General features: G+C 32.9%; 1 protein-coding gene across 1 annotated transcript in view; it reads left to right on the forward strand.

The window, feature by feature from the left end:
* LOC129231495 (mediator of RNA polymerase II transcription subunit 27-like) overlaps positions 1-25422 on the forward strand; it is a 32750-nt gene extending 7328 nt beyond the window's left edge. The window contains exons 2-8 of the mRNA XM_054865824.1: positions 2776-2920; positions 5500-5627; positions 9553-9646; positions 9743-9850; positions 12142-12183; positions 18656-18733; positions 24019-25422. Coding sequence (XP_054721799.1) covers positions 2776-2920; positions 5500-5627; positions 9553-9646; positions 9743-9850; positions 12142-12183; positions 18656-18733; positions 24019-24153 — 730 coding nt within the window. The 3' untranslated portion in view covers positions 24154-25422. The remainder of the gene's footprint in view (positions 1-2775; positions 2921-5499; positions 5628-9552; positions 9647-9742; positions 9851-12141; positions 12184-18655; positions 18734-24018) is intronic.
* The last annotated feature ends 1005 nt before the right edge of the window (positions 25423-26427 follow it).

Raw genomic sequence — 26427 nt, forward strand, 5'->3', positions numbered from 1 at the left:
ATCAGCAAACGGTAAGATTTTTACCTACAGTTTCAATTTAAGATACCGATTAGTACATTTTTGCGTTAACGCAAAACGTTTACGCCATTTCGTTCACGCCAACGCTGACAGCTCCAAATGAAATAAAAGTTACCGAAAACTGATCAAAAACTATTACTAATGTCAAAATAATGCATAACTAAAAGAAAAACAGTTCAATCTCTGCACCTGGAAGTTTTTTTTAAAGAAAACACATTGTCTTAAAATACATGTCGAGTGCCAAACTATAGATAATGCTGCCATCTAGCAACCATGCTGCCAAAGTCTTCGCCAAGCCCTTCCACTAGTCACATGATACATCTATGAACCAATTTTCTTTATCAGCAAGAATGAGAAAGCTCGGTCTACTCTTATTATTAGTCTATGATATAGACGTTAAGTATTAGTCAAAACATGCAAATTGCTCTTGAGGAGCGGCACATTAGGTCTTTGAATGCGGGCGGCCGACACCGTAGGATCGGCCCTGTGGAGAATGACCCATATGCGAGTGGTATCGATTTTTTTTAAGTTATTGCACACAATAGTATCGGTTTTTACTTATTTTGAGGATTATCTGCAGAATTCGCTTATCCATGGTTATTGTGGCTCCCTATTCCGTGGAAAATCGGGAAGTTTACAGTAAACTCCTGATTAAAAGGTGATTGAAAGTTTTTGATTCTCTCTCCCCCCGCATCATTTTATTATGTCACATTTTTAGGAATTTTTGTTGTTATTTATATTCTACATTGTTAATTATCCTCTTATAGATTGAATGAAAATTTGTTCGCCAATTTAATTTCTATTCAGAGGTCCTTATTTTTTGAGTGTTTTGGTTCTTATAAGTCCTACTTTTGTTTTATAGAAGTGTGTTCGAGCCCTGTTACTGCATGAAGTTTTTTATTTCAGGAAATGTATCTGTTTCTTAGCAACTTTCAAGCAGTTTATTAAGACTTCATGGGAGTGTGCATTCGAATTTTTGACATTCTACTGTATTTTGAACAAAATTAAATGCATCTCAAAAATATACATTGATAAATCCAGTTTGACATCATTTTTTCAATAAGAATTACTTAGGCATTTTAAAAATTACGTAGCACTTCTTCAGTGGAAGCGAATAGAAGTTTGTGAAGAAATATAGGAAAAAAAGTATTAATAAAATTCTTCGCTAGGTTTTCTTACACCTGTTGTGAGTTAGATACTAAATCTTTCGCTAGCTGTTGTTCTCAAGCAGCCGTGGAATGAATGAATGCTGTTCAATGAGTGACGCCTAAGATATTGTTACTGAAATAATAGAACATTATTGTAAGTTTAAATCAACACATAATTATATTTTGACTAATTTGATGTAAGATACCAAATTTATTTCAAGTTTTTTTTTTAAATATAAAGTTAAAATAAAAGCAATATATATTAAAAATCTAAGTTGAAATTAAAATCTAACTTTTTAAAATCTATGAGGAATCAGGATTGCGATCAAGCTTACTTAGCTAGGCATGCTCTGTTCAAAAATACATGGACTTTTGAACAGTCAATGAAAGTAATTGCATAGAAAATCAGTTCATTGGTTTTTCTTGGTCTGATTAAAATGATGATTTAAATCATGCACTTTGTTACAGACTTTAAAAAATCAAAGCTGAAGAAAGCAAGTTTGTTAGTTTTAAAACATGAAATAAATGGCTGTAATACTCTTGTAAGAAAGATATTTAAACCATGTTTACTAACTTATACAGGGTCTGCCATATCAACCTCCTGCATTCCAAGAGGGGTGTGAGTTGTGGACAAAATGCTGGGACAGAAGTGATGTATCTATCGATATCAGTATCCGTACCATTTGCAGTAGTTGCAATGGCATGATGAAGTAAGCATCATCGTGTGTTGTGGAGGAGTAATTTTGTAATGGTAGCTCTGTCATTACTATTTAGCAAACGTTTCATATTTGGTTCTCAACTTGACCTTAGAAAAACTATTCACGTTCGGTTACCAAACTTTAGAACCACAGGTAGAGCACTAAAAGCAAAAGGAGCTGGCCAATCAAACCGTAACAATGCTGAAAAATGTGGTTAATTTCTACCAAAATAAGTGCACTAGCACTGTAATTCTCATTTTATTTTTATGTGTAAATAGACTGAATTTTGCCTTAGTATTAAAAATATGCATAAAATTGAAAAGAAGTGCTCTTGTGCAAATTAAGCCCTAGGTGCATGTGACTAAGTCCATGCAGTAATGTCCAAAACTTTTATCACTCAAAACATGCAGCTGTCCTGTGATTGTGTGATAGAACTATAATAAGAGCCCTAGACAGTAGTGTTCACAACATGAATAGTGTTTCTAAATAAATATGATCCAATTCAATCACATTGGAAGTAAATGCAAAATGCTTGTACTGTAGGACTCAAAGAGCCACCGTTACAACGTGCTCTTCCGCAACACACGGCAATGCTAACCACTCCATCATTGTGACTACAACAAATGGTACCTATAGTGCTATCAGTCGATACTACCACCACCATTATGTCTGCACCACAATGGACGCAGGGTCTGCTCCAACTGCGGGGGGGGGGGGGGGGGGGGGGGGGGGGAATGCTGGACATTGTATAAATAGGTAACTTTTAATTCACTTGAAATTTTTTTATCCTTACAAATATTTAATTTTTCTAACAAACGTGATTATATTTGAAATATTCTTTTCTTAATATTGTTCAAAAAGAAAATTTCATTCCCCCCTCCTCCCCCATTGATTTATGTTTTATTTTTCAGAGATTTGGAGACTGCATGTACCCTACTTGGTTCATCTTCTGTTCCACTGAATTTAGGGAACTCAGGTCTTCTCAGCCAAGATCCAACCTATGAGAAAACATCATTGTATAATGATTTGATAAAGTCTCATCAATGGTTTGACAAAGTAATGCTCAAAAGTTTGACTGTTAAATTTAGCTTCTTAAAAATAATTCTATAACAGATTTTTAGCTATGTTATAAACATACATGCTTTTCCTCAAAGCTAATTTTAAAAAATAAATGTATGCATTTCTTATAAGATTCTTCTATGTAGTTTTGAATACTTGGAGTTGGGGGGAAAGAAGAAGAAAAATAAACATTGTATTTACAATGTTAATTTCATATTTCAAAATTAATATTTTTTAAACTTTTAACATCTATCATGTAAAACTGTTTCCAGCTAAAAGTTTAAACCACTTTATGTTGATGGTACTAGTAAATAAGTTAATAAATTCTAGCACATATATATTTGTATCTAAAATATGAAAAGAAGCATTTTTATGCATTGTAACAATTCGGGATTAAGGATATTAAATAAATCAGTGACTTCAACTCTTTTAACTTTTTTAAATACCTTTAAAATTAAAAACACAAATCTTTCTTTCACAGTTTTTAGCAAATGATTTTTTTTTTTTTTTTTGCCACCTTGATCAGTAAATTGAAAAACTAATTTTGAATTTCATTGTAAATAATTGAAAAATAAACTATTTTTGGGAATTGTAAGAGTTACATAAAATGTGGCTCCCTGAAAAAGAAGAAATTTCTTAATGAGTATATCCAACTGAAAATTCAAATTTTCAGTTTGTAGCCAGCGGAAAGTTAATCCTTTTGGCTTACTAGCCACTTTTTCCACTAACTGAAAAAGTCGATGACAGGCATCCTTTTCATCTAATAATCCCTTTTTACTTTTAAGTTCAAGGTATGATACATGAGTATTATTTAACATTTTGGTATTTACTGGTCTCTATGTTATAATATTTATTGCTAGATAAAATCATTCAGTGTTTAGTTTATTGATATTTAAATGCTTGGATTCATTGAACTCCTGTTCCTAATAAATGCCGAGTATTCCGTATGCAACTCTCATCACTTTTTTTTCCGTACATTTAAAGATCAAAACTAGCTTATCAGTGCAAAATAAGGGAGAAAGGAATACAAACTTTTAAATCTTTTATTTTCAGTGCATGGAAGAAGCTTTGTTGAATTTGTTGTCAATTATTACATATATTTGAAACATGTTGTAAAATTATCTGGTGTACAAATAAGTGGTAAAGGATTTTAAAGAGATGTTGTCTTGTCACAAGAATTAAATCAAAACGGACAATGTTGCTACTAACTTCATTTTATAACCTCATTGTTAGGCCTTCATTTTCAGTATGTGACATTTCGCTTAAGTGGAAATATAGTTTTTGTGTGTTCTGAATCTGTCAACTTTTGTGCCAACAAAACACAATTTGCGGGAAAGTTTACTTTTCTGCTCCGTTTGAAGAAAAGTGCAGCTGAAGTCCATCAAATGCTGCAAGAAGCTTAAGGGAACATGCTTCATTGATTTCCACATGTGAGTTTTGGCATAGACATTTTAGAGTTGGCGATTTTAATACCAATGACAAAAAGCGTGATGGACGACCATAAAAGTTTGAGGACGCCGAATTGGAGGCTATATTGGACACAAAGACTAGTACAAAACAACTTTACCATACTCAATTAATGCGTTTGGCCCGAGCATTGCTGGAAGAACAACCACAATATAAGGAGAGGCACGACAAGGTAATTTTGCAACATGATAATGCTTGGCCGTATGTTGCGCTGCCCGTCAAGGCATACCTAGATGCGCGAAAATGGGAAGTCCTACCCCATCTGTCATATAGCCATGACATTGCCCCTTCAGACTACTATTTGTTTTCGTTGATGACACATGCTTTTGAGGATCAGCACTTCCTCTCTTTTGAAGAAGTCCAAAATTGGATCGTTTCGTGGATTGCATTAAAAGAAGCATCGTTTTTTCGAGATGGCCGCCGAAAATTGCCAGAAAGATAGGAAAAGGTAGTGACCAACGATGGACAATGCTTCAAAAAATGAACATGAAACCATTTTTTTCACAATAAAGCGGCAAACTTGAAAAAAAAAAAAAAAAAAAAACCTTTAAAACTTATTTGTCCACCAAATAGTTACAGAAACTTTTGATTTTATAAATTTTTCTGCTATAATTGGATCGAAAATAATGAAAAGCAACGGGGTAAAAATTCAGAAACTTTTTTTTTAGACTAGAAATCATTAAAGAGCAAACCAAACTTGAATATAGTTTTGTTTTCTGTTAATAGTTTATAATTACTTTTAGTTATTTAAGAACAAGGATCAGGACCAAAATAAAAATGCTTTTTTGATATCTCACAATTGATGAGACACTTCTGTTGAAAATTTGCTGAGCACTAATGGAAAACAGCTGCCAATGTCGATTCAAATAGAGTCTGTAGTGCTAAAGAAAAAATATCTTCATCGAATTTCTTAAGTATAAACTGTGTATTAATTCATTTAATCTAATTACATTATTTACATTCATTTGGTGCTAAGTTTTAAAGTAATCCCAGCTGTGGTATTGCTTACTTTTCTTATGACTTATAAAAACTCTGTAGGTTAATGTGATAGTGTGGTTTACTATATATATGTATGTGCCTAAATGTTTCTTTATTAAAATATTTTTTAGATGCATGAACATAGCAGTCATGCTTGTGCAATCCTAGCTCAAAACTCCTTGAAGAGAACCTATAATAGGCCCTTGTCTCCCAACTCTGGACAACCTACCCGTCCTTCTGGACACATCGTTCCCGCACAGTATGCATTTCATAGAAATTTTCAATCGTGTTCTTATAAAATAATATTGCTGTATGGATCATATGCATTTGATTTTTTTTTTTTTTTTGCTGCTGTTTCAGTACTCTTCTATGCTAAATTCTAAGATGTCAAACTTCTAATATTAAAAATCTTCTTAAGTTCACACCACAATGACTTTCAACTCCATTCTTTTCTCTCTCTCCTTTTGTGTTTTCCTCCAAAACTAAAATTATGTGTTCTGAAAACTGATACACAACCAAAAAAAAAATCTTTATCTTTGAAATAAATAAATAAAGTAAGTAGAAATTTAACTCAAAGTAAAATTACATACTCACGTGCTAGAACAGCTGCCACGTGTGTATAACAAAGCTTAAAGACAGCTCAAAATTCAAAACTTAGCCAAGCTACACTCTACTAATTCTATGAAATTTCAACTTTGGTTCTTTTCCGTGGCCAGCACTAAGTACCAATCTTCTGCTGACGTTGTATTGCGTACATGACCTCCCTCATGACATTTGCTACCCATTCCATTTGTTTGAAATGATTTCCAAGCTCTAGAAACAACCCTGTAGGTGAGGTTGAACTTCCTGGTAACATCTAAATTTTGTTGCCAACCACACGGCTATCCATAAAATCATCTAAGGGATGTTGGGAAGACATACTGAAAATGCAAGTTCGTCAACTGATTCTTTCCTGTCCAAATTTGCTTTTGAACAACAATGGTCATCGCGCGCCCAATCCTTTATATTGCTTATCAGCGCTATCACGTGACCAGCAAAGTTGTGAGTCTAAAATTTGCATGCTCACAACATGTCTTACTGTGTCCCAAACTTAAGCTAATTTTGATATTTCCTTGTTTTCTATTTTGTGGTTGCTAACGCTGCTATTGCCGTCCATCCGTAGTAATTGTCCACCAGTGTATAACAAAATTTTAAGTAAGCAAATGCGCAAAACTCGAATAAAAATGGTGTCCCGGGGGTCATTTCAAATTTGGGGGTTGAAAATTTTAAAATTTGTAGTCTTAAAAATGCATTGTATTTTCATATTTTTCAGAAACTTGCAATTCCACTTTGGGTGTCACCTCCCAGACGGGTCACACCCGGTGTAGACCGCCCCCGTCGTGATGCCACTGTATATTATATATAGGTAGTTATCAAAATAATGGAAACACTAAGACAAGTGTGGTGTTGGGAATTGCTACTCTGCCGTTAATGTTCTGATAATAAATGTGCCTTTTGACTAATTACTCACACTGGAGAATCCAGATGTGATTGAGTAATGTGGTCACTTTTGCTGCTATTGTTCGTTTTTTAGACATTACAATCCGCTTCAATACCCGCTGGTTTCTTTCACTAAGCTTCCTTTTCCATCCACTATTTTGCTTTGCCTAGCTTGTCTTACTGTGCTGTGTGTATGCTGTTATGACTTTAGATACTGTACATCTAGAAACGCCAAAAAGTTGAGATGTTTCAGTTACACTTGCTCCAGCTAGACATAGTCCAACAATTTGCCCTCTTTTAAAATTTAAGAGGTCCGACATTTCACGTGCTTGAAAAAAATTCAAGACTTCCAGAACTTCAATTGAGCCACCATATACAGTACCCGCCACTAATAAAATCACTGGATTATAAAATCAGCCGCTTTTTAAAATCAAATCTGAAAGAACAGAATCACTGCAATACCAAAACATGTTAAAATCATTTTTTAATAAAATCACTCTCGCCGTTTTATAAAATCAAACTTTTGGACATCATACACAAAAAGTTGTTAAAGAAGCGCTAAGCAGTGAAGGAATCGGTCCCAGAAGATGAGAAAATCTCGGAGTCAAATTTGCCTCTTCAATAGATGTCAGAAAAGCGCTTGGTAATGTACGATGCACTTTAGAACAAAGAGGAAAATATAATGTTGAATGTTACAAAACACTTCGTTAACTCTCAAACAATATTGAACCTTTGCTTTCCCAATTCTGTTAAGCAAACAACAATACGCCTATATTTTAAGATCCTTATGCAAATAATTTTAAAAAAATATACCTCATGTTTATTTAAAATGATAGCTATTCTGAAATACTTAAAACAGAAGTAAATGAAGTAATTCAATTCTTTTGTAGAGTATTTAAACTTCAAAACCTTTCATTTTTTTGAGTGCCAGTTAATAAAATTAGCCGTTTTATAAAATCAAATGTCCACAGAACGAATGTGATTTTAATAAGTGGCGGGCACTGTACTACCAGAATATGCGCATTGCTACTTATATAAAAAAAAGACATCTAGTTTTATTCTTATTTTTACTTACATAGTACTGTCAAAAATGTCACTTTTATTCACAGGTGTTTCCATTATTTTGATAACTACCTGTATATATATATATATATATATATATATATATATATATATATATATATATATATATATATATATATATATATATATTAGCAATAGAAAATTTGAATAAGTAGAATCGAAAATTTGCACCAAAAATTCCAAAATATCCTAGGGCCTCATCAGGGGGTTACACCCCAAGGGCAAAGAAAACCATGAGATGTTTCATGAGTGCTGCTGGTAAAATTGCCTATTATACAGTCAATTTGCAATAACTCAAATCTAAAAGGACTGATAAAAAAAAAACTTCGACTTATCGGAAGTTTGACTTACCGCTAGTTTCAGTTTTCGACGTTTTAATATTAAAAACCATCAAATATTTTAATTAATGTGTACATATAACAGACAAAATTACAGAACTCAAAAGTTTTAAGCACAAAATGCACAGTTTAATCAAAAATATTGAGAAAAAAAAATAAAGATGGTTTTGATTTCAATACTTCTGGAACCACTTGAGTAGAGCTGATTCTACTTCAGGAAAGCTTCCTATCTTCATTCGTTATGAATTCGGATTCATGGTTTCTACTGCTTTAGAAGTTTTTCTTTTAATATAATTGACAAAGTACTTGCTTAGACATCTTTAACAGTGAAGAAAGCTCACTCTGTCTCTCAGGAACTTATCAGCAGATGATTGAACTGAAGAATGAAGATGCATCTTAACTCTCTTAACTTAGGTCAGCCTTTGAATAAGGTAGAATCAGTTGACTTGACAACTTAATAGCTTAAAAGCAAATTCGTAGCCCAGCAACGTGTCAAAGTACAAAACAGTACATTACAACAAAAGAAAACAAGCTAACTCATTTCTGTATGTGTAACTCCTTTATCGCACATTGGCTGAATATGTGCTCCTCTTGCTTTAGAGGTGTATTGTGCAGGAATTGCAAGTGAAAGCGAATTAATTTTTCTCTCATAGTCACTTGATTCTTTCTTTTTTTTTTTTCGCTCTTTCAAAATAAATTCCGAGAATTTTAAAACATGTTTGAAAATGAATTTTTATACAGTGAAATTTTATTACAACAAACTTCAAGGAACAGCAAGTTTTGTTTGTTGTAACAGGAATCTTGTTGTTTAAGTACTGTAATAGAATTAAATCGGGACTGAAAATTTATTTTGTCGAAATGGACTTTTAGTAAAACCCCTCTTAACGGACACCCCTCTCATGCGGACAATTTTCAATTCGCCAATTCCAAGGCAAATAACATTATTTAACCCCTGTCCTATGGACACCCCTCTGTTGTGGACAAAAAAATTTGTCCTGTTAGTGTCCGCATTTGAGAGGTTTTACTGTATTGGTATTTGTTGTAATGGGATTTCACTGTATTTCTGTTTATGTATATGTTCTTTGAGCTCTGTAACTCTAATGTATTTTTGACTGATAACTTTCCAGTTTTCAAATTAACGAAACCTGACTAACTGTATTGTTATTACTATTTGAAATACTATCGTATCTTTAGGAGTTTTATATGGTTAACTTGTGACTGCATGTAAAAAAATATGAAATGGTAAACTTAATTTTGATATTGAAATGTTCTTTTTTCTTTCAGAACTGTTGACGCATTTATTTCTCAATTTGGTCGCATGTTCCCAGACATGCAGATTCAGATTCTTCGGCCATGTGGTGCATCTACTGTACTTTTGGTAAAATATATGCTCATTGTCTTAAATTGTAATGTTTTTTATATTTTTGATGCAGATTTCCAGTTTCACATGTTTATTTATTCATTTTTTTTATAGATTACACTTGGCAGAACTTTAAAAGCATTGATCATTTTAAGAGGTTTGATCATTGAATGGGTGGTTACAAAAGGATATGATGAAGATTTTAATGATAGAGATGAACAAGTAAGTTTTATCCCTTAAAGTTATGTTTTTTTTTTGTTTTTTTTTTTACCTTACAAGATGGTTAACACTGTTAATGATTTTGCATGTGTAATATTCTATTATAATCTAAATATACCTTTGTGTGTTAAATCTTGAGGCTAATTAGTCTTAGCTTCCTAATTTCTGTGCAAGTTTAGTATAATGGTTACTCTGTCTGATGTACTTATTAATTATATAAAAGCAATTGATTGGAGAGATTAGCAATATGGATAATATAACCACTCGAAATTAAAAAAGAAATTCATCTAGTACTAAAGGCACCCACTTTCTCATATTCTAATTTAAATGTTCTGACCTCAGCCAAATCTCTCCCTCAGTTGGCTTAGGCTGTATATTATTTGAAGCATACCTTTTTTACAATTAAAGCAATTTTGTCAAACACCTATCTTGCTAGTTTCTACAACTGAGTATTATAAAAAATCTCGTGTACAAAACCATGTCTGCAGCTTGACAAGTTTCTATCTTGTGATTGTTAAAGAGAAAATGATGTATTGTTTGAGCAAAACAAACATTTTTTATTACCTTTTGTTGTTTTGATGTGACTCTTCATTGTTTGGCAAAGCTTTTTTCTTCTCTAATGGGGTAATTTGGGTATAAGTTATATTTTATTGAATAATTTAAAAACTAATCATTTGATATGTCAACAAAAATTCATGGTTATAAACATTATCCTTACCTGTGAGTATATGCTGAAAAATGTTTGCCAATGCAAAAATTGTAATTGATAAAAAACTAAGTTAATCTTTCTGGTGATGGTAATACAAGGCAAACCAAAAAAAATGGAACCTCGATAGCTTGACATCCCAAGGGAACATGTAAACATGTCGACTAAAGCATATGCCAGGTTACTTAGGTTCCATAATTTTAATTCCTAAAGAGTTTCTGTATCACTTACTAATGCTCAACATTCACATTATGAAAATTAATTCTAGTAAATGAATTTTCTTTTCTGAAAAGTACGTAGTAAAATCACTAATATTATATAAATGCCTCGTGAGGAACAAATCCATAATTTTTGAAATGAGATGAAAGTTTTTGGTCAGTCAGGTCTGTTAAACATAAAAAATCCCGCTCACACTTGTTTGGAAAAACATGTCATGGTGCCTTATTTCTCTAAAGAACTTTCCTGGGTACACTTATCCTACCTACATTTCCCTTAGCCTTGTAGAATGGCACTAACATCACAGAGTGGCTGACCCCTGAATAAAGGATGGAATTCTCTAAAAGAGCTTTCCAGGTAAGGATCGACTGTCCAAGGAACCACAGTGTAAAATTCTGAGAAAAAGTCAGTAGCAGAAATTCGACTAGAATAGCAATTTGATGTCAACTTATAGGGGTTCCTGCAAATGTGTGTCAAGTTAGAGAGGTTTTTGCCCATTGAAATTAGCACTGGGCCAACCATAAGAAAAGTAAATGTTGAGTTCCCAGGCTACTCCAGTTACTAGTACCAGTTGACTAGTCCAGTTGGGTTATTTACCCAAGTTTCAGCGTACTTCCAAATAGTGCTGCTAATTAACTTGATGCTCTGTATTTTCTAAATTAAGGTATGTAGACGTTACATATCTTAACTTTAATTTGTCATTAAATTGAAACTTTTACCATTAGTTTCAAATAATTAATAATTTGAAATCATGGGGTAATTTGGGTATACATTACATTTTACTTATCAGAAGTACAAATAATATTTTTATTGGACTACAAAAATAGGCATTTATGTGCATCCTTACTACCCAAGGTTTTATATGCTAAAAATGAGTTGAACAATTGTCCTAATTTACTTAAATGTTCTGTAACAAAAAAAAAAAACTACTTTCCATCAAAAAACGGTTTGTCATTTTGTGCATTTTTGCAGCATTTTCAGTCTAAAATACTTACCAAAATTAGTATTCATACTATCCCATTATTTCTATTGTACCTATATTCAACCTAAGTTTTAAAAAATTGTGTAAGATTATTATTAAACCCTTGTTTTGCTCTCTAACCATTACTATGTGGTAGTTTATGTATAGTAAACTCATCTTTCCCATTTATATGCAAATAAAATTCATAGAAAACTATTCAAGAAAATCCCAATGCTGAGCTGAAACAAAAAAAAATAAATAAAAAAGAAGAGTAATATTTTTACAGGCCTAGAAAGCTTAAAGTAGGTCATTTTTATACCCAAATTATCCCCCCCTCTCCCCATAGGTTAAAAAAGTTCTTTGAAAGCATCTTGTTTATTATTGTTATCTTATTTGTATTTTGTTTTCCAGCTGGATATGTGGTCAGGATCTCGATATAAGATATTTCAAAAGGTACATGAATTTATTTATGTTTTCACTTTCATTTCAAAAGTATTTAAGTTTTTCTTCTTTCTTTTTTTCCCCTTGTGTGTGTGTATGTGCTCGGAAATTGTTCAGCTTTGCTCAAATCGATATTTTTTCATATTTTTTTTCAAAGATCTTTTTTTTTTTCATGATCCATTAGCACTTTTACTTTCTGACTATTAGCAAAACCTGTGTGATAAAACCATACTTCATCCATAAAGAAAATATGATCAAGTTTTTCATTGCTGTTCCATCAATGACTGACCTCAGCCAATGACAATAACCTAATCATTTAATTGTTCAAGCTTTCAATTCTTGAATAATATGAACATGATAAGCATAAAATTTTAATCTGATCAAAGCTCTGGAAGCACTAACATTTTATAAATCCAACTGTGATGCTGGCTCTTTGCATTCTTCTTAGGAAAGTTCGACATTTTGCTCTGTACCTTGATCATTTTTTGCTGGTCCAGTAGAGATGTGCATACATTTCTTCTCCGATCTCCAACATCAGTCTCCATAAAACAGGATAAATCAAGATGTTATTGTCTTTTTAGGTTCAGAAACACTTTGAAATTCATTATTGAAAACCTTAATATTGGCTGTAAATGAATGAGTTGAAGACTTTTACTTGATAATAAAATTATTTGATTATGGAGGAAAAGAACCATCTTTACCGAAACTAAAAGCTACTGATAGTGCCAGTGTGCATGTAAAACAAAAATGGAAATGGCCTATTATTTCGAAACTTATAGTGTTGCCAATGATCCAAGCAATTTGTATTGAAAATTAAAAGTTTGAGAAATATACATGTAACCAGTTGAATAACTTAAGTCACTCTTTAAAAAGCTAAAAGTATTAAGACACTTTCAAAAATTAAGTTTTTGTAACTTTTTAGAGATATACCGAACATTGCTCTGTAACTTTTGTCATATGAATTATATGCTTGAACTCATACTTTCTGAAAAAATGCCAATGCATTTATAGGAATAGCAAAAAATTGAAGAAACAAAAAGATTTTTGATCATCCTGCATCTAAAAAAAAACAAGAGATTAAGTTGTACATTTCACAAATTAGTCATACTTACTTTGTGTAATTCTTCTATGTATTTACATAAAAATGCCACTTATATTCACATATATAAACTTTTCTTTTAAAATACCAATATCTTTTGCTAGTGTTTAGTTCATAACAGACTGAGTTTTCCAATAAATCTTAACCAAACTTTCAGAAAACTTGATAGCATACAGGAATAACATATTACTGAAGTTTAGCAAAACAACTGATCATAGTTTTTAGCCAAACATATTTAAAAACATATTTAAAAAATTTCAGTTGAATGTTGTAAAATTGAAAAAGATACTGGTGTCTACTGAGTTTTACTTCCATTGATTCTTGGTACAGTCGTAAGGGATTATTCGAAATCAGTATAACTTGTTTGCAATTCTTCATTGTTACTCTGCTGTTATTGATATGCCGCACCCACACCTGAAGTAATTTGATAGTGTGCTAGCATATATGAAGCATATTCATCCCTAATACCAGCCGCAACACCATGACATCATAACGATGCATGTGTGAAATGCTTCACTCCAGGGGCGTGCGCAGAGCTTCAGTAATGGGGGTACCACAATACCAGGGAGCATGGGGGTTTAGATAATGATCAAAAAAGAGGACAGTGGCAAGGTCAAAAAATTAAATGAGTGTATGAAATTGATAGCATTGATTTTTTTAAAAGCATCTTAAATATTGAGCGAGGGTTTAGCTTCTGGATTGAAATGAAGTCGGGAAGTCAAAACTAGATCTAAGTATTAGAAATATGAATCTAATCATAAACGTAATATTCACTCAGAAATGGGGGGGGGGGGGGGTCAGGGGCTTCTCCTCTGAGAATTTTTCAAAATTGTAGTCTGAATGTTGCATTTTAGATTATCTTTGATAATGTTAGGGGGAAAGGTTCAGGGACGCTTCCCCCGTTCATTTCTCGAAATTGAAACTTTTGAAAACTCTGTTATCTCAGATCATGCTGAGAAGTGTATGGTTAAGGGGCTATGCCCCCAGATTTTGCTTGAAATTGTAGGTCTAACAATGCAATTTTAGCGAGAATTCAGGTGCCTTCCCCCGGAAAAGTTTTCGAAATTGAAGCTCTGAAATAGAAGTTTTACATGATCTTTTATGATATTAAATTGAGTTATGGTCCAGGAATCCCCAAAAAATTTTACCAATTGAGGTTCTAAACACAAAATTTTTGACAATGATTAATGATGAATATGGTGCATATTTCTCACTGATTTAAGCAATAATCCTTGAAACTTTTCCAAACTGACAACCTGAATTTGCAACTCTAAGCCATTTCTAGTGAAAAGGATGGTGGCTTGGGAACTGTCCTCCACAATTCTTTCAAAATCAAAGTTTCATAAACGCTCTTCTAGGCTACTTTTGGTAACGTAAAATGAAAGCATAAGTTTTGAGGACTTCCCTTTCTTTGCTACACCTCTATCTTCTTTTTTTATTTTAATTATTGATAAAATATTGTGGAAGTTTAGTTCACTAGTACCCTAGTTTTCCTTTTGCAAAAACATTTGAATGCTTTGATTTTAAATGCTGACGTTTTCAATTTCTAGTGGTTTGAATTACGAGTATTTGCAGTCTCAGTAAAAATACATTTAACATTTTAGATTGATGTGGTACCTTTTAGTGATAAAGGAATGGATCTTGCCAAGAGTGCAACATGAAGAGAGGCCATAATCTGCCAAGATTATTTCGAAAAAATAGGAGTTCAAAGTTATCTATTTTCATGATTTTTTCAAAGGAAATTAGTTATAATAAAGCTAGATGGAAAAAGACAATTTCCAATGTCCCCCCCCCCCCCATCCAAAGAAAAAAAAGAGTTTTGCATGCATAGCGCATTTTTTGCGTCTGCGTAATAATTTCTACACTGCAGTGGTGTATCTGGGATGAATAAGGGATGGCTTTCCAACCTCCCCGGATAATCCCTTTATTTCAAAAAGAAAGTGACAATTTCACTCTCATTGGGCAAAGAAATATTTTGAAATATTATTCAAATACGATAAAATATATATTACAAATTAAAATGACAACAAACTTCTCCTAGAAATATTACAAAAGCTCCACTCAACCTGCATTTTAAAAGCGACAACTTCAAAATTTTTCCAGGGTAGAGCCTCCCCTTCTATCGCCAAAAAGCGTTTAAGATTATCATACATTTTCACTTTAATTGCGTAACTGTTCCGAGTAAGAGTCACCGAAAACCCCTCTCCTAAGCTTATCAAAGTTCGACTAAAATAACCTTTTTGGATATTAAATTTCAAAATTTTTCAGAGGGCCTTGAATATGAATTATAGTTTAAAAAATTACTGGGATAGACCCCTGCCCCTTCGTAGCCCTCTCTTTCTAAAATAGTTGAAAGTAATCTACAACTGCGTTTTTAGAAATTCAATTGCAAAATTTGTTAAGGGAGGTAACATGAATATTTCCTCCCACAGGATTAACAATATCAAAGCTCGTCTAAAACTGCATTTTACAACTACAATTTCGAGACTTTTCCAGAGGAGAGAAATCCCCAGATCTCCCTACTTCAGCGTGAATATTTTACTTATGATTAGGTTTTTTAATGTTTCATAATGAATTGCTAATGTTATTTTCATTAATGAATTTCTTTGAAATGGTATGGGGGGGGGAGAGAAGGGCGCCATTCGTGAAGTTTACCAGGGATGCTAGACCCCATAGCAGTGGTGGTGCTAGGAAATACCTGACGAAGAGGCAAGCTTGCTCCACAGGGGGCATAGATATATTTTTTTAATTCAAAACCCCCCTCCCCACCTTTCAGTTTTTATAATAAATAAAAATTAATCATTCTTACCACTAGCAAAATGAATAAAGATTTTGCATTTATAGCCTATTTTCATATAAAAGTAAACGGTATTTATTGAAACTACTAGATTAAATGATAAAAATGTACCTACTTAAGTTTTATTTTCTATAACGACAGTAGAGATACACAAAACGAAAATATTAATTTAAAAATGAAATTAAAAATGCAAAAATGAACTTTTGCGGTGAAGGCAGTCTTCGCGAGGTCATGAAACTGCAATGGTGTTAGGGTAAGGGAACATTCGAGGGAACTTCCCTGGAAATTTCTCAAAATTGAAGTAGTAAACATGCGACTATTGGTCATCTTTGGTAACCTTTAGAAAAGAGAATGGGTTTCAATCACTCTCCTCGAGTTAAGTTTTTTTAAATTGAAGTTCCAAGAATGCAATTTTAATCAATTTTCAATGGTGCAAGGGGATTTGGGGAGTTTCCCCTGCTATTTTTTTTTTTAATTTGGCACCTGAAATTGGAGTTTAGAAGATCTTAAATAATATTTATGGGGAAAGGCAATCCACTTTCTTGGAAGTATTTCGAAATTTAAGTGCAATTTAAAGTGATCATCAATGTTGTTAAGGAAGGGAAATTGGGAGAGAGCTCTTCTCATTTTTTTCAAAACTGAAGTCTTAACGTGATTTTAGGTCGTCTTTGTCAATCTTAGAGGTTAAGGAAGTAGTTCAGGGACTGCCTTTTTCTCAACAACTTTCTATGTATTAGCAGGAAGACTTTTAGATTTCCTTGTTTGCACGAGAGAGGTGGTATGTTTTTCTGATGACCCATGCCGGGAATTGAGCCCGGGTCGTTTGGGAGAGCCGGAGAAAGGCAGCAGTCCCAACCACCAGATCACCTGGGACTAAGACTATCCTTTGACAAATTTCCTAAGCTGAATCCTAAAATTTAAATTTTAGACAATCTTTGATGATATTTGAGAATGTAGGGTTCAGGCCCGAATCTGCATGGTCACAGTACGGGGGCCCACATCCTTAAAGGGCTCATAGGCACAATAAATTGAAAAAAAAAAACTACTACTAACACGTAGTAACGTTGCAAATATACACTACTGGCCTCTGGGGAGAGACCCATCAGAATTTCTTGCAGGGAGCCCAAAATTTATAGATCCAGGCCTGGTAGGGTTCGGGGTAGTACTCCGGAAACTTTTCAAAATTCACCTTGAGTGATGTTTGAGGAAGAAATAGGGTTCAAGATCCTTCCTCGGATCATTTTAGGAAAATGAAGTTTTAAATACTCAATTGTGGGTCATCTTTGATGGCGTTTCGGGGAAGGGATGTTGTTTGATAACTTTCCTTCAGATGTTTTCTGAAATTAAAGTTCTAAAAACATAATTTTGGCTTACCTTTAGTTGCCTAAAAGTAAAGTATTGGGTTAGGGGACCCTTCCCCTTTTTATGTATTTCAATTTTAAAATGCTGTGGGAAAGCGTCCCCCAGCTTTTATCTTTTTGGATATTTTCTCTGTTAACTAAACATTTGACTGTTTATTATTAGAAATATTCAGTTAATAACTCAACTTGATTGAAATCGAAATTCTGAAAACTGAGTAAAAATGTTTTTTCACTATTTGGATCGAGGTGATAACTTGTAGTATTGGTCCCTTTTTCTATTTTATTTAATTTTAAACATCGTGCCACAGGAATTTCATAATGAAGTTGTGAAACGCAAGTTCCTCTTTGCAGCACTGTTTAATGAAAACATTTAAAAAAAAAAAAAAAAAGTACTATTATGACATAAACAAAATGTGTATACAAGAAGAAGAAATGATGAAAGCTGAGTGCATGATGTAGTCTTCAGTCTCGCATTTCAACCACCTGCACATTACTGCAAAGCATAATGATGCTCTGAACTTTTAATCTCATAGGTTTTTTTTTTTTTTTTTTTGAGCAAGTGGGGATACCCCGGTACCCCTGGTGACCCCCGTGCGCATGCTTTTGCTTCAGTCACATGTTTTGGTACTCATGACGGGGCTCCCAAGAGCCATCTTTGAACAGGACAACGCTTGGTCACACCCAGCAAGGGTGTCAAGGGACTTCCTCTTCCACATTATTACTTTCTCTGGCCTGCGTAATTCCCTGATTTGTCACAAATTAAGGATATCTGAAATCACTTTAGACGTTAAATTTGAGTGTATGAGTTTGAACAAATTAGTGACACATTTACGGTAATTGATATGAGATGACGCTGGTCATTGCACAATACTGCGATCGATGCCTCAATGCTCAACTGTATCTCCCTGTACATTCACACTACTGGTGACTCAGCTTGGTACTTAAACCTCCATTCATTTAGGACTTTTCCAGTAATAAATTATCATTTTGCTTTTATTTTGTAATCACTTTCTGTGCCATTATGTGTGCAAAATTTCGTTTCATTCTGACTACTCCTTCTTGGTGTTGCATTTTGTGTGGCTAGTAGTGTATATACTTAAGGAGTTGGGTCAAATAAATATACAATTTGGTGATTAGTGATTTAAAATGGGATAATAAGGGTTTGAGTGCATACTTTCAATTGGAGATGACTTATTTTTATTTAATGTTTGTTTTGCCTCAATTTAGGTTACAGATCATGCTAATGCAGCTATGTTACATTTTTATTCCCCTCATCTCCCTGATCTTGCTGTGCGATCATTTATGGTAAGAAACTATTTCAACAAGTTTTATGATAAATAAACATTTTTTATAGGCATAGGGCAGGTCAATTAGGGCAGAAAAGAAATAACCTTACCTTCATAGTCTTGATTTTTTTTTTTAATTTAACACATGTTGAAATACAAAAAATAAAATAATAACAATAAAGAGCCATGTTTTTGTTTTCCCTGAAATAGTTTCTAGTGTTGAGATACAGTCCTCCAAAGATGGCATCCAGGGCATCATTTCTCACTTGTGATGTTCGACAATATTTTCAAACTATTTTTTCGCTGAAAAGATTCAGGATAACTTATTGCGATGTTTATATTTGAAATTATAATCATTTCTTCTTTAAAATGATGTGCACCATTTGGAAATATGTGTTTAATTTTTCTTGCTACATCCTTTTAAAGGAAAAAAATTTTTTTGAAATAGGCCATTTTGTAAAAAATTCTGTTTCAAAAATTTCTTTTTCTACTATTGATCACTATTAAAGCACACTAAATTCCCTGTGAAGGAGAGCTTCCACTTTTAAGTTTTTCAGGTTTTAGATGCATTAGAAAAAATTAGGGATTTTCATGAACTCTACATAGACATGAAAACTCAAAATTTTATTTTATAGCAAGTGGCCATAAAACACTTTAAATTTAGTTATATAGCCCTATTTTCAATTTTAGTTGGCTCCTCACTCAGGAATTTTATTTTTTATGAAAACAAGAACGTAGTCTTCAGTCGATTTGTGGACTGAAATCTTCCTCCTTACTCAATTTTTAGTGTAGTGCCAAAAGATTCATTTAGTGTAGGCTTTCTTCTTTTCACTAAAATAAAAATCCTGCATGAAGTGGCTATTAAAAATAAAAATATGGCTATGTAACTAAATTAAAAGTCTTCTGGCCACTTGCTGCTAAATAAAGTTTGGCATTTTCAAATCTACCTTTACATAAAGAGTTAATGAAAAACTCTCATTATTTCAAGTGCCTCGAAAACCCATTAAACTTGAAACTGGGAGCTCTTTTCAAGGAATTACTTAATGGTATTCATCAGTAGTAAAAATATCAGAATTTTGAAAATTGTCGATTTGGTAAAAAGATTCAAAAATTGGTTTATCCTTTTTTTCAAAAGGATGAGCAAGAATAATTGAACACATGTTTCCAAGTGTTGCATATCCTTTTAAAGAGAAAGTAGTTTTCTTTTAAATAAAAAAAATGCAACAGAATCTGTTTGTGTTGTATTTTATTTTTTGGCGTTAAATGGCTTCCAGAAGTAGAATTATTGTTGCTATTAGCACTATATGCCAATTAGTTTCCCCATATAAGAAAAGGCATTTCAGCATAAGTGTAATTATGTATTCCTAGTATGGTGCATTTTCATCTAAAATGCACTTGTTTTATTTAAGTATAATAAATATGTTACTGTTTTTGAACTGCTTGATTTTTAACCTCAAAGAAGTCTGCGACTCTGCTATGTTGAGAAATTTCCAACACTGTTATGCACCATTCTGGAGATAAACCAGTTTTAAAAAAATTTCGAAAATCTCAAGGGAGAAATGGCACCCAGTTTGTCATTTTTTGTGTGCTGTATCTTGGTACAGGAGTATTTTTGAGAAAAGCAAAACTATCTGTGTAACTTACTTTTTTCTGAATTTTAACCTATGCTAAATACATAAACTGAAGAGACTAGGAAGGCTGCTTACCAGGATTGACATGGACTATAGCAATTATTAAAAATGATAATAGTAATAATACCAATAATGATAAATAAAAGTCTCAAAAATCTAAGGTTTTGTTTAGTTCTCAGTCAGGGGGAAAATCTCAAATCTGGATTCCTGCTGAAATTTCTCACATACCTTTCTTAAAAATATTCTGTGTGGGGATAATCCTGTCTACATAAAACTTGAAGCATTTGTAAGAACATTTGAATGGAGGAAAGCCTTCCAAAAACAGGGATTAGATTTTGAAATCTAAGAGTCATAATTAATAGTTTTTAATTGATATCTCTGCTAATTATTATCGGAGGATTATGTTAAATAGCCAAACATGAAGAGGGGAAGATTACAAATCCATCGATACCTGGTTCCATGGTCAGTTCACTGTCGGTCGAGAGAAGAAGCCTGGACATACATAGATACACTCAGTTTTTAATTATATAAGAGATATCTTTAGTTCATCAACTTTACACAACTTAAAACGTTTAAAATACTACATTTTATGCAAAAATACAATGCATTTCAAGAAAAGCAAAGAAAGGAAACGATTATCATTGGTAATGTAAATCAGGGAAATTTGGTGAACTTAATCAGGGAAAAGTCAGGGAGCTTTTTTTCACAGTTCCTGTCGCTACCCTGTACCAAATTAACCCCATAAACAGGTCCATCCAGAGTGAAGCTTGGGGGAGGGGGCAAAGGGTATGTCCCCAATGCAAAATTAAATGAAAAACTACAAAAAGCACGTTCCTGTACATTAAAAAATATTAACTTTCAAAGCCAGGGAGGCGATTGACCACTCTGGTTCCCCTAAATGACGGGCTTGTCCTCAAAGTTGCAGCGACAGAAGTACGTGTCATGACACTCAGGCCCGTTATTTAAAATTTTCCAGGACGAGGGGGGGGGGGGGTTGGATAAAAGAATATTGATAATATAGAGTATGAAATGTTGCGAAATATATTACGAAATATATTGAGTTGTGCACAGTGCATATTATACAAATTAATAAAAAAACCTACACCCACATATATGTCAGTACAACTATTTCAAAAACCCAGGAGGGGACTGCCTCTTCCTGACCCCCTAAATTACGAGCTTGATGGTACCCCTTCTCCTTGTGCGCAACCCTACAGAAACAATTTGAGAAATAGCCCACTCCCCCAACCTCTTAAAAGCGATGGCGCACCCTCTCAAATATTATGGATCAACTCCTAGGCCAAGAGCTAACCCTCCTGCCCCCAATGAGATTTAAAAGACCCTCTCATCCCCCTCCCCAATTAAAATTTTATTGCCGTAGTCTGCACCATGGACACCCTAAGCAGGCACCCCTGTAAAAGCAAACTTGATTCCGGAAAACTCAGGAAGTCTAGATACTGGTCGAGAACTCGATTCAAGCATCTTGAGATCTCAAATCGAAACATCTCGATCTTGATTTAAAACATCTCGAGATCTCGAAAAGTCAATTACTCGAGTAGGCGATTCAAAAGATCTCGAGAAGTCAATCGTTCGAGTACTCAATTCAAAAGATCTCGAGAAGTTAATCGCTCGAGTTCTCGATTTCAAAAGATCTCGAGAAGTCAATCGCTCGAGTTCTCGATTTCAAAAGGTCTTGATTACCAATCACTTGAGTTCTTGCTTGCGAAAGATCTTGATTATCAATCACTCAATTATCAGAAGCGCTCGATTCCCGAGATCTCGATTATGCCCATCACTAATACATAGATAACATCTACTGCGAAGGAACATTGGGCATCATTGTAAGCAATTTAAAAGAAATAAGAATATTAAAGTTGCAAAACTGTCTCGTAATTTGTCGAATACCTAAGTCAAATTTCTCCCCACCCTTCGCAAAAAATAAATAAATAAATAAAATAAAATAATTTGGGAGGTCACTGTGATCTCCAGGGACTTTCCCTCGAGGCAATCCTGGGGGGGGGGGGGGGTGAAGCTTCTTAAGTTCGACAGGGGCGCCAGATCCATACGTACGCTACTAGAAGGAATATAACTTTTCCAATTTATTTTTTTCCCTCTTGGTTTACAGTAAAAGCACTCTTATCTTTTTGCATTATAAGCTGTAATAAGTATTTTTTCCTTCCTAATATTTAATGTTAATTAAATTCTGAACCAATTTTTTATTATTATTTATACCTAACTTCGTTAAGCATTTTATTACTTGAGTGGGAATAAATTGGTAAAATAGTTAAATTTACTAAAGTGTTCCTTTTGCTACATTTTGATTTAAAAAAAATTTATACACTTCATCAAAGTTAGAAAGGTTTTTTTTTTAAAGTCTGAAATCTTTCTCAAATTTAGTGAAATAAGTGTAAGCAGCTTTAAAAAAATTTGAGTTTATTTTTTGCAAGTATACTAGACATTAATAAACTACTTTCTGGTCTTGTCAGCCATGGTCCATCAAGGCTGTATACTATTCACACCACACATGAAAAACCTCAAGGCACAGAATGAAAACTTTAATGTTGTGGGAATACAAAACGGAAGAAACTAAGGGTAGTGCTACTTTTCTCCCTTCCAAAAAACTTGTCCCATGTACACATATAACTTGGAGGGGAGACTCCCCTCCACAAAAATATGAATTTCAGCCCCTACAGATGTCTATAGTTTTAACTCCCCTCCCTTTTTTTTTTTTTTTTGCTCAATGGAGTACAGATCTTAATATTTCTTTATGGAATGTCATATTTACCATTCTTAAATCACACACCTTCCTTCTATATAGATGTTGCATTTTGAAAAACAGTATATTAAAACTACAAACATTTTTAAATTTTATTTCAATGTAATTTGTATATTATTGCTTTAAATAATAAATTGATCAACTTCCTTTATCATCCTGATTATATAAAATTATAACCACTTGAAAAATTTTATTTTCTACTCCTTTTTAATAATCCGAGTTAAAGGTAGTTTGAAGTGTTACATTTAACTTGGATTTTTTTCTTTTGTACTGTAGTAGCAAAATAAATAATTAGAGATGACTAGATAAAATTCAGCACTCTTAAAGACACAAACCTCATTAGTGTGGACCTTATCCCTCCATATTTCTGAGTTTATCAAGAGGTCTGATTTTGTTTCATAACATAGAATAACTTTCCCATTTGTAAAAAAAAAAAATCAAGTCAAAAACTAATTCTGCTCTAACCCTAAAGGGTTTTAAAAAAAATAGCATCTTAATTTCTATATCATTTGAATCAAGGTACCTACCCTTTTGCCAGGTTTTTTAGGTCATTTTATTTTACATTTTGGATATTATCAAGAACAATCGTTTTTCTTCTATCTCGCTAAAACAATGTTAGACGATATTATTTTTCCTTTCAACAACTGAGATCTAGTGTGCCCTCTCTGAACACCAAGAATGTTGCAATAAATTTTATCGCATATTTTCCCAGCGGAGCAGTATTTAGAGTAAACATGTTTTCAATACTTGTCCATTTCGCATTTCAGTGAAAATCTATATACAACAGATAAATTCTGATGCCTTTTTGTTAAGTTTAAAATTAAAAATGTTTTCATGAAAAAAGATAATACAAAATAGTGTTTTTTTTTCCTCTTGACTTTTTTCTCTTTTTTCCAGACCTGGCTGCATAGTTATAGTAATCTTTTTACTGCAACTTGTCGCAAGTGTGGTGTGAGGCTCCATGATAACATGCCTCCTACTTGGAGAGATGTACGAACTCTTGATGCATATCATGAAGCATGTCGAGTTTGAAAGCATTTTGTTAAACTGTTAATGGCATTCCATTCTAAACATTGCTTATTTGTGTAAGCTTCCTGAAATGGTGAATATTTTGTGACGTTATTTTAAAATTTTCTGATAATGATTTTTGTAACTTCACCTCACTATTTGCTTATCTGTGTTGAGTTTTTATTGCCTATTTTGCATCATTATTCAGTGCAAACTTTTGTGAACAAACTTTTTTAGACATGTTTCATGTGCAAAAAACTTCAGTATACTTGTATTTCTATTTTTGTACTGTGTTGTAACTATACAAACTTATCTAAGAGCATTCATATTTATCTAAAATGGGGAGAATAATGTAGCAGTAGTTATTTTCTAACGTTTTTCTTGGTTGCAAAACAAAAGTTGGGATTCAAATGTTAGAATCAAAATCTTTTGGGCCAATATGATCATAGTGAATTACAGTGTTTTTATATTGAATGTTAGCTTGATTCTTAAAAAGATATATCTTTATTGTTTTTAAAAAAAATGTTAAAGATATTCAAAGCCAAATCAAATTGTATTAATGATGCGTATTAAATGGAGGTCACTTTAAAAAACTTTTATTCAAAATCCTTTTTTCATATTCAATCATTGAAATTTTACTCTTGATCAAAAAAGAAAGTTAAAAACAGAACGAAAAAAATATTAAAATATAATAATTTCTATTGAAATACATTATTTACTTCTTCACAAGCAAAAGTAAAAATATTAGATGTATATTTTAAATTAAGATTTAAAATATACATAGCAATAATTTGAGTTCAAGACTTAAAATGTAATGCATTCTGTTTTAAAACAATATTTTTTATTCAGTTCGGTTCAGATCTGCCTAACTAAAGCAGCATTTATCTCTTGATTCTTCATAAATCAATGAAAACATCTTCAATGAAGACAAAGTATAATTTTTTGACAGTTTGGAACTCAATCTTAATGCAATAGTTCAGTTGATCAACATAATGTAGAAAGAGTTATGGAAACACTGTGTTGAGTAGAAATATCTTTGCTTGATTACTAGGCATTAATTTGAATACACAATATTTTTCTCTTTCTCTTGATTCTCATATTTGTTCTTTTATTGCATTTATTAACCTTTGTTAGGTTATTTTTATCTATAAATGACAACTGATCTCTTTCCTGTGGGAAGAAACTAATATGAAAGTTGACTTTCAAGAGATCTTCGTTTCATTGTGAAATTTGATGTTTGGTCTTGTACTGTATATTTTATGCTGGTTAGTGTTAGTCAATGTGAATAAATATGTTTTAAACATGAAATTTTTCTTTTATTGCCTCTACACACGGAACAACTTTTGCCGAGACTTACATGGAAAGCTATCTGTTGACAGAACGATATTTCCAGCTGTGTGAAACAGTAAATTTTGTGTTATTATAAGGAAATTATTTTATTCAAAATGTAGCTCTTTCCTGTCCTCTAAATATCATTCCACTGGAAATGTAAAGAATATGCATAAAGGTTGCATAAAGATTAAAAAGCAATACTGCAATAACAACACGCATGCAACATTGCATTCATCTTAAAATACCAATATTGATATTACCTTCAATATCAGCATTGCATGTTGACGCCGTCAAGATCATATTGATTTCATGCTGTCGCCGTCAAGGTAATTAGTGCACAATAGAACAGGTGGACCTTGCATTGCTGGCATATTATCTTCCTCCTTTGACCTTCGATACAGTCGATCCAGGACCTCGACGCTGCACGTGGCATTGCATTCTTAAGGCTTTGCTAAGTTGGTTGCTTAGTTATTAGTGTGGAATAGCATTGTTTTAGGAATAACTTATGAATGACTGATAACTGCATTTGTTTATTAATATAGTACCAGACAAGCCATATCGCAGACGATATGCGATCAATGATAGAAATGGCCAAAATCGTCCCTGGACTTTGAAACAAAGGACATGCAGCCCAGAATTTTGTATTATCACTTCAATCTCAAGAGTAAGATCAATTTTATTCTATGATTATTTATGTTATTCTTTAAGATAAATTCATATGTTTTGTTCAGGGGATATTTTCAATGCTGACATCCAATCGGAAACGTACTTTATTGTATCTATTTATTTATTGCTATCTTTACTCTTAAATGTGCTATAAAAACTTCTGCAATTATTCCTAACTAAGCATTTTATGTCTTTATAATACCATTAGAAGCATGAATTTAAAAAAATAAGTCAAGTATTACGCAAAACGAAGAAATTTTCATTTTTTAAATTAAATTGCTAGTACTATTAATATCTTTA

The sequence above is a fragment of the Uloborus diversus genome, chromosome 10 (assembly GCF_026930045.1).
Source record: "Uloborus diversus isolate 005 chromosome 10, Udiv.v.3.1, whole genome shotgun sequence".
NCBI classification, from domain to species: Eukaryota; Metazoa; Arthropoda; class Arachnida; order Araneae; family Uloboridae; genus Uloborus; species Uloborus diversus.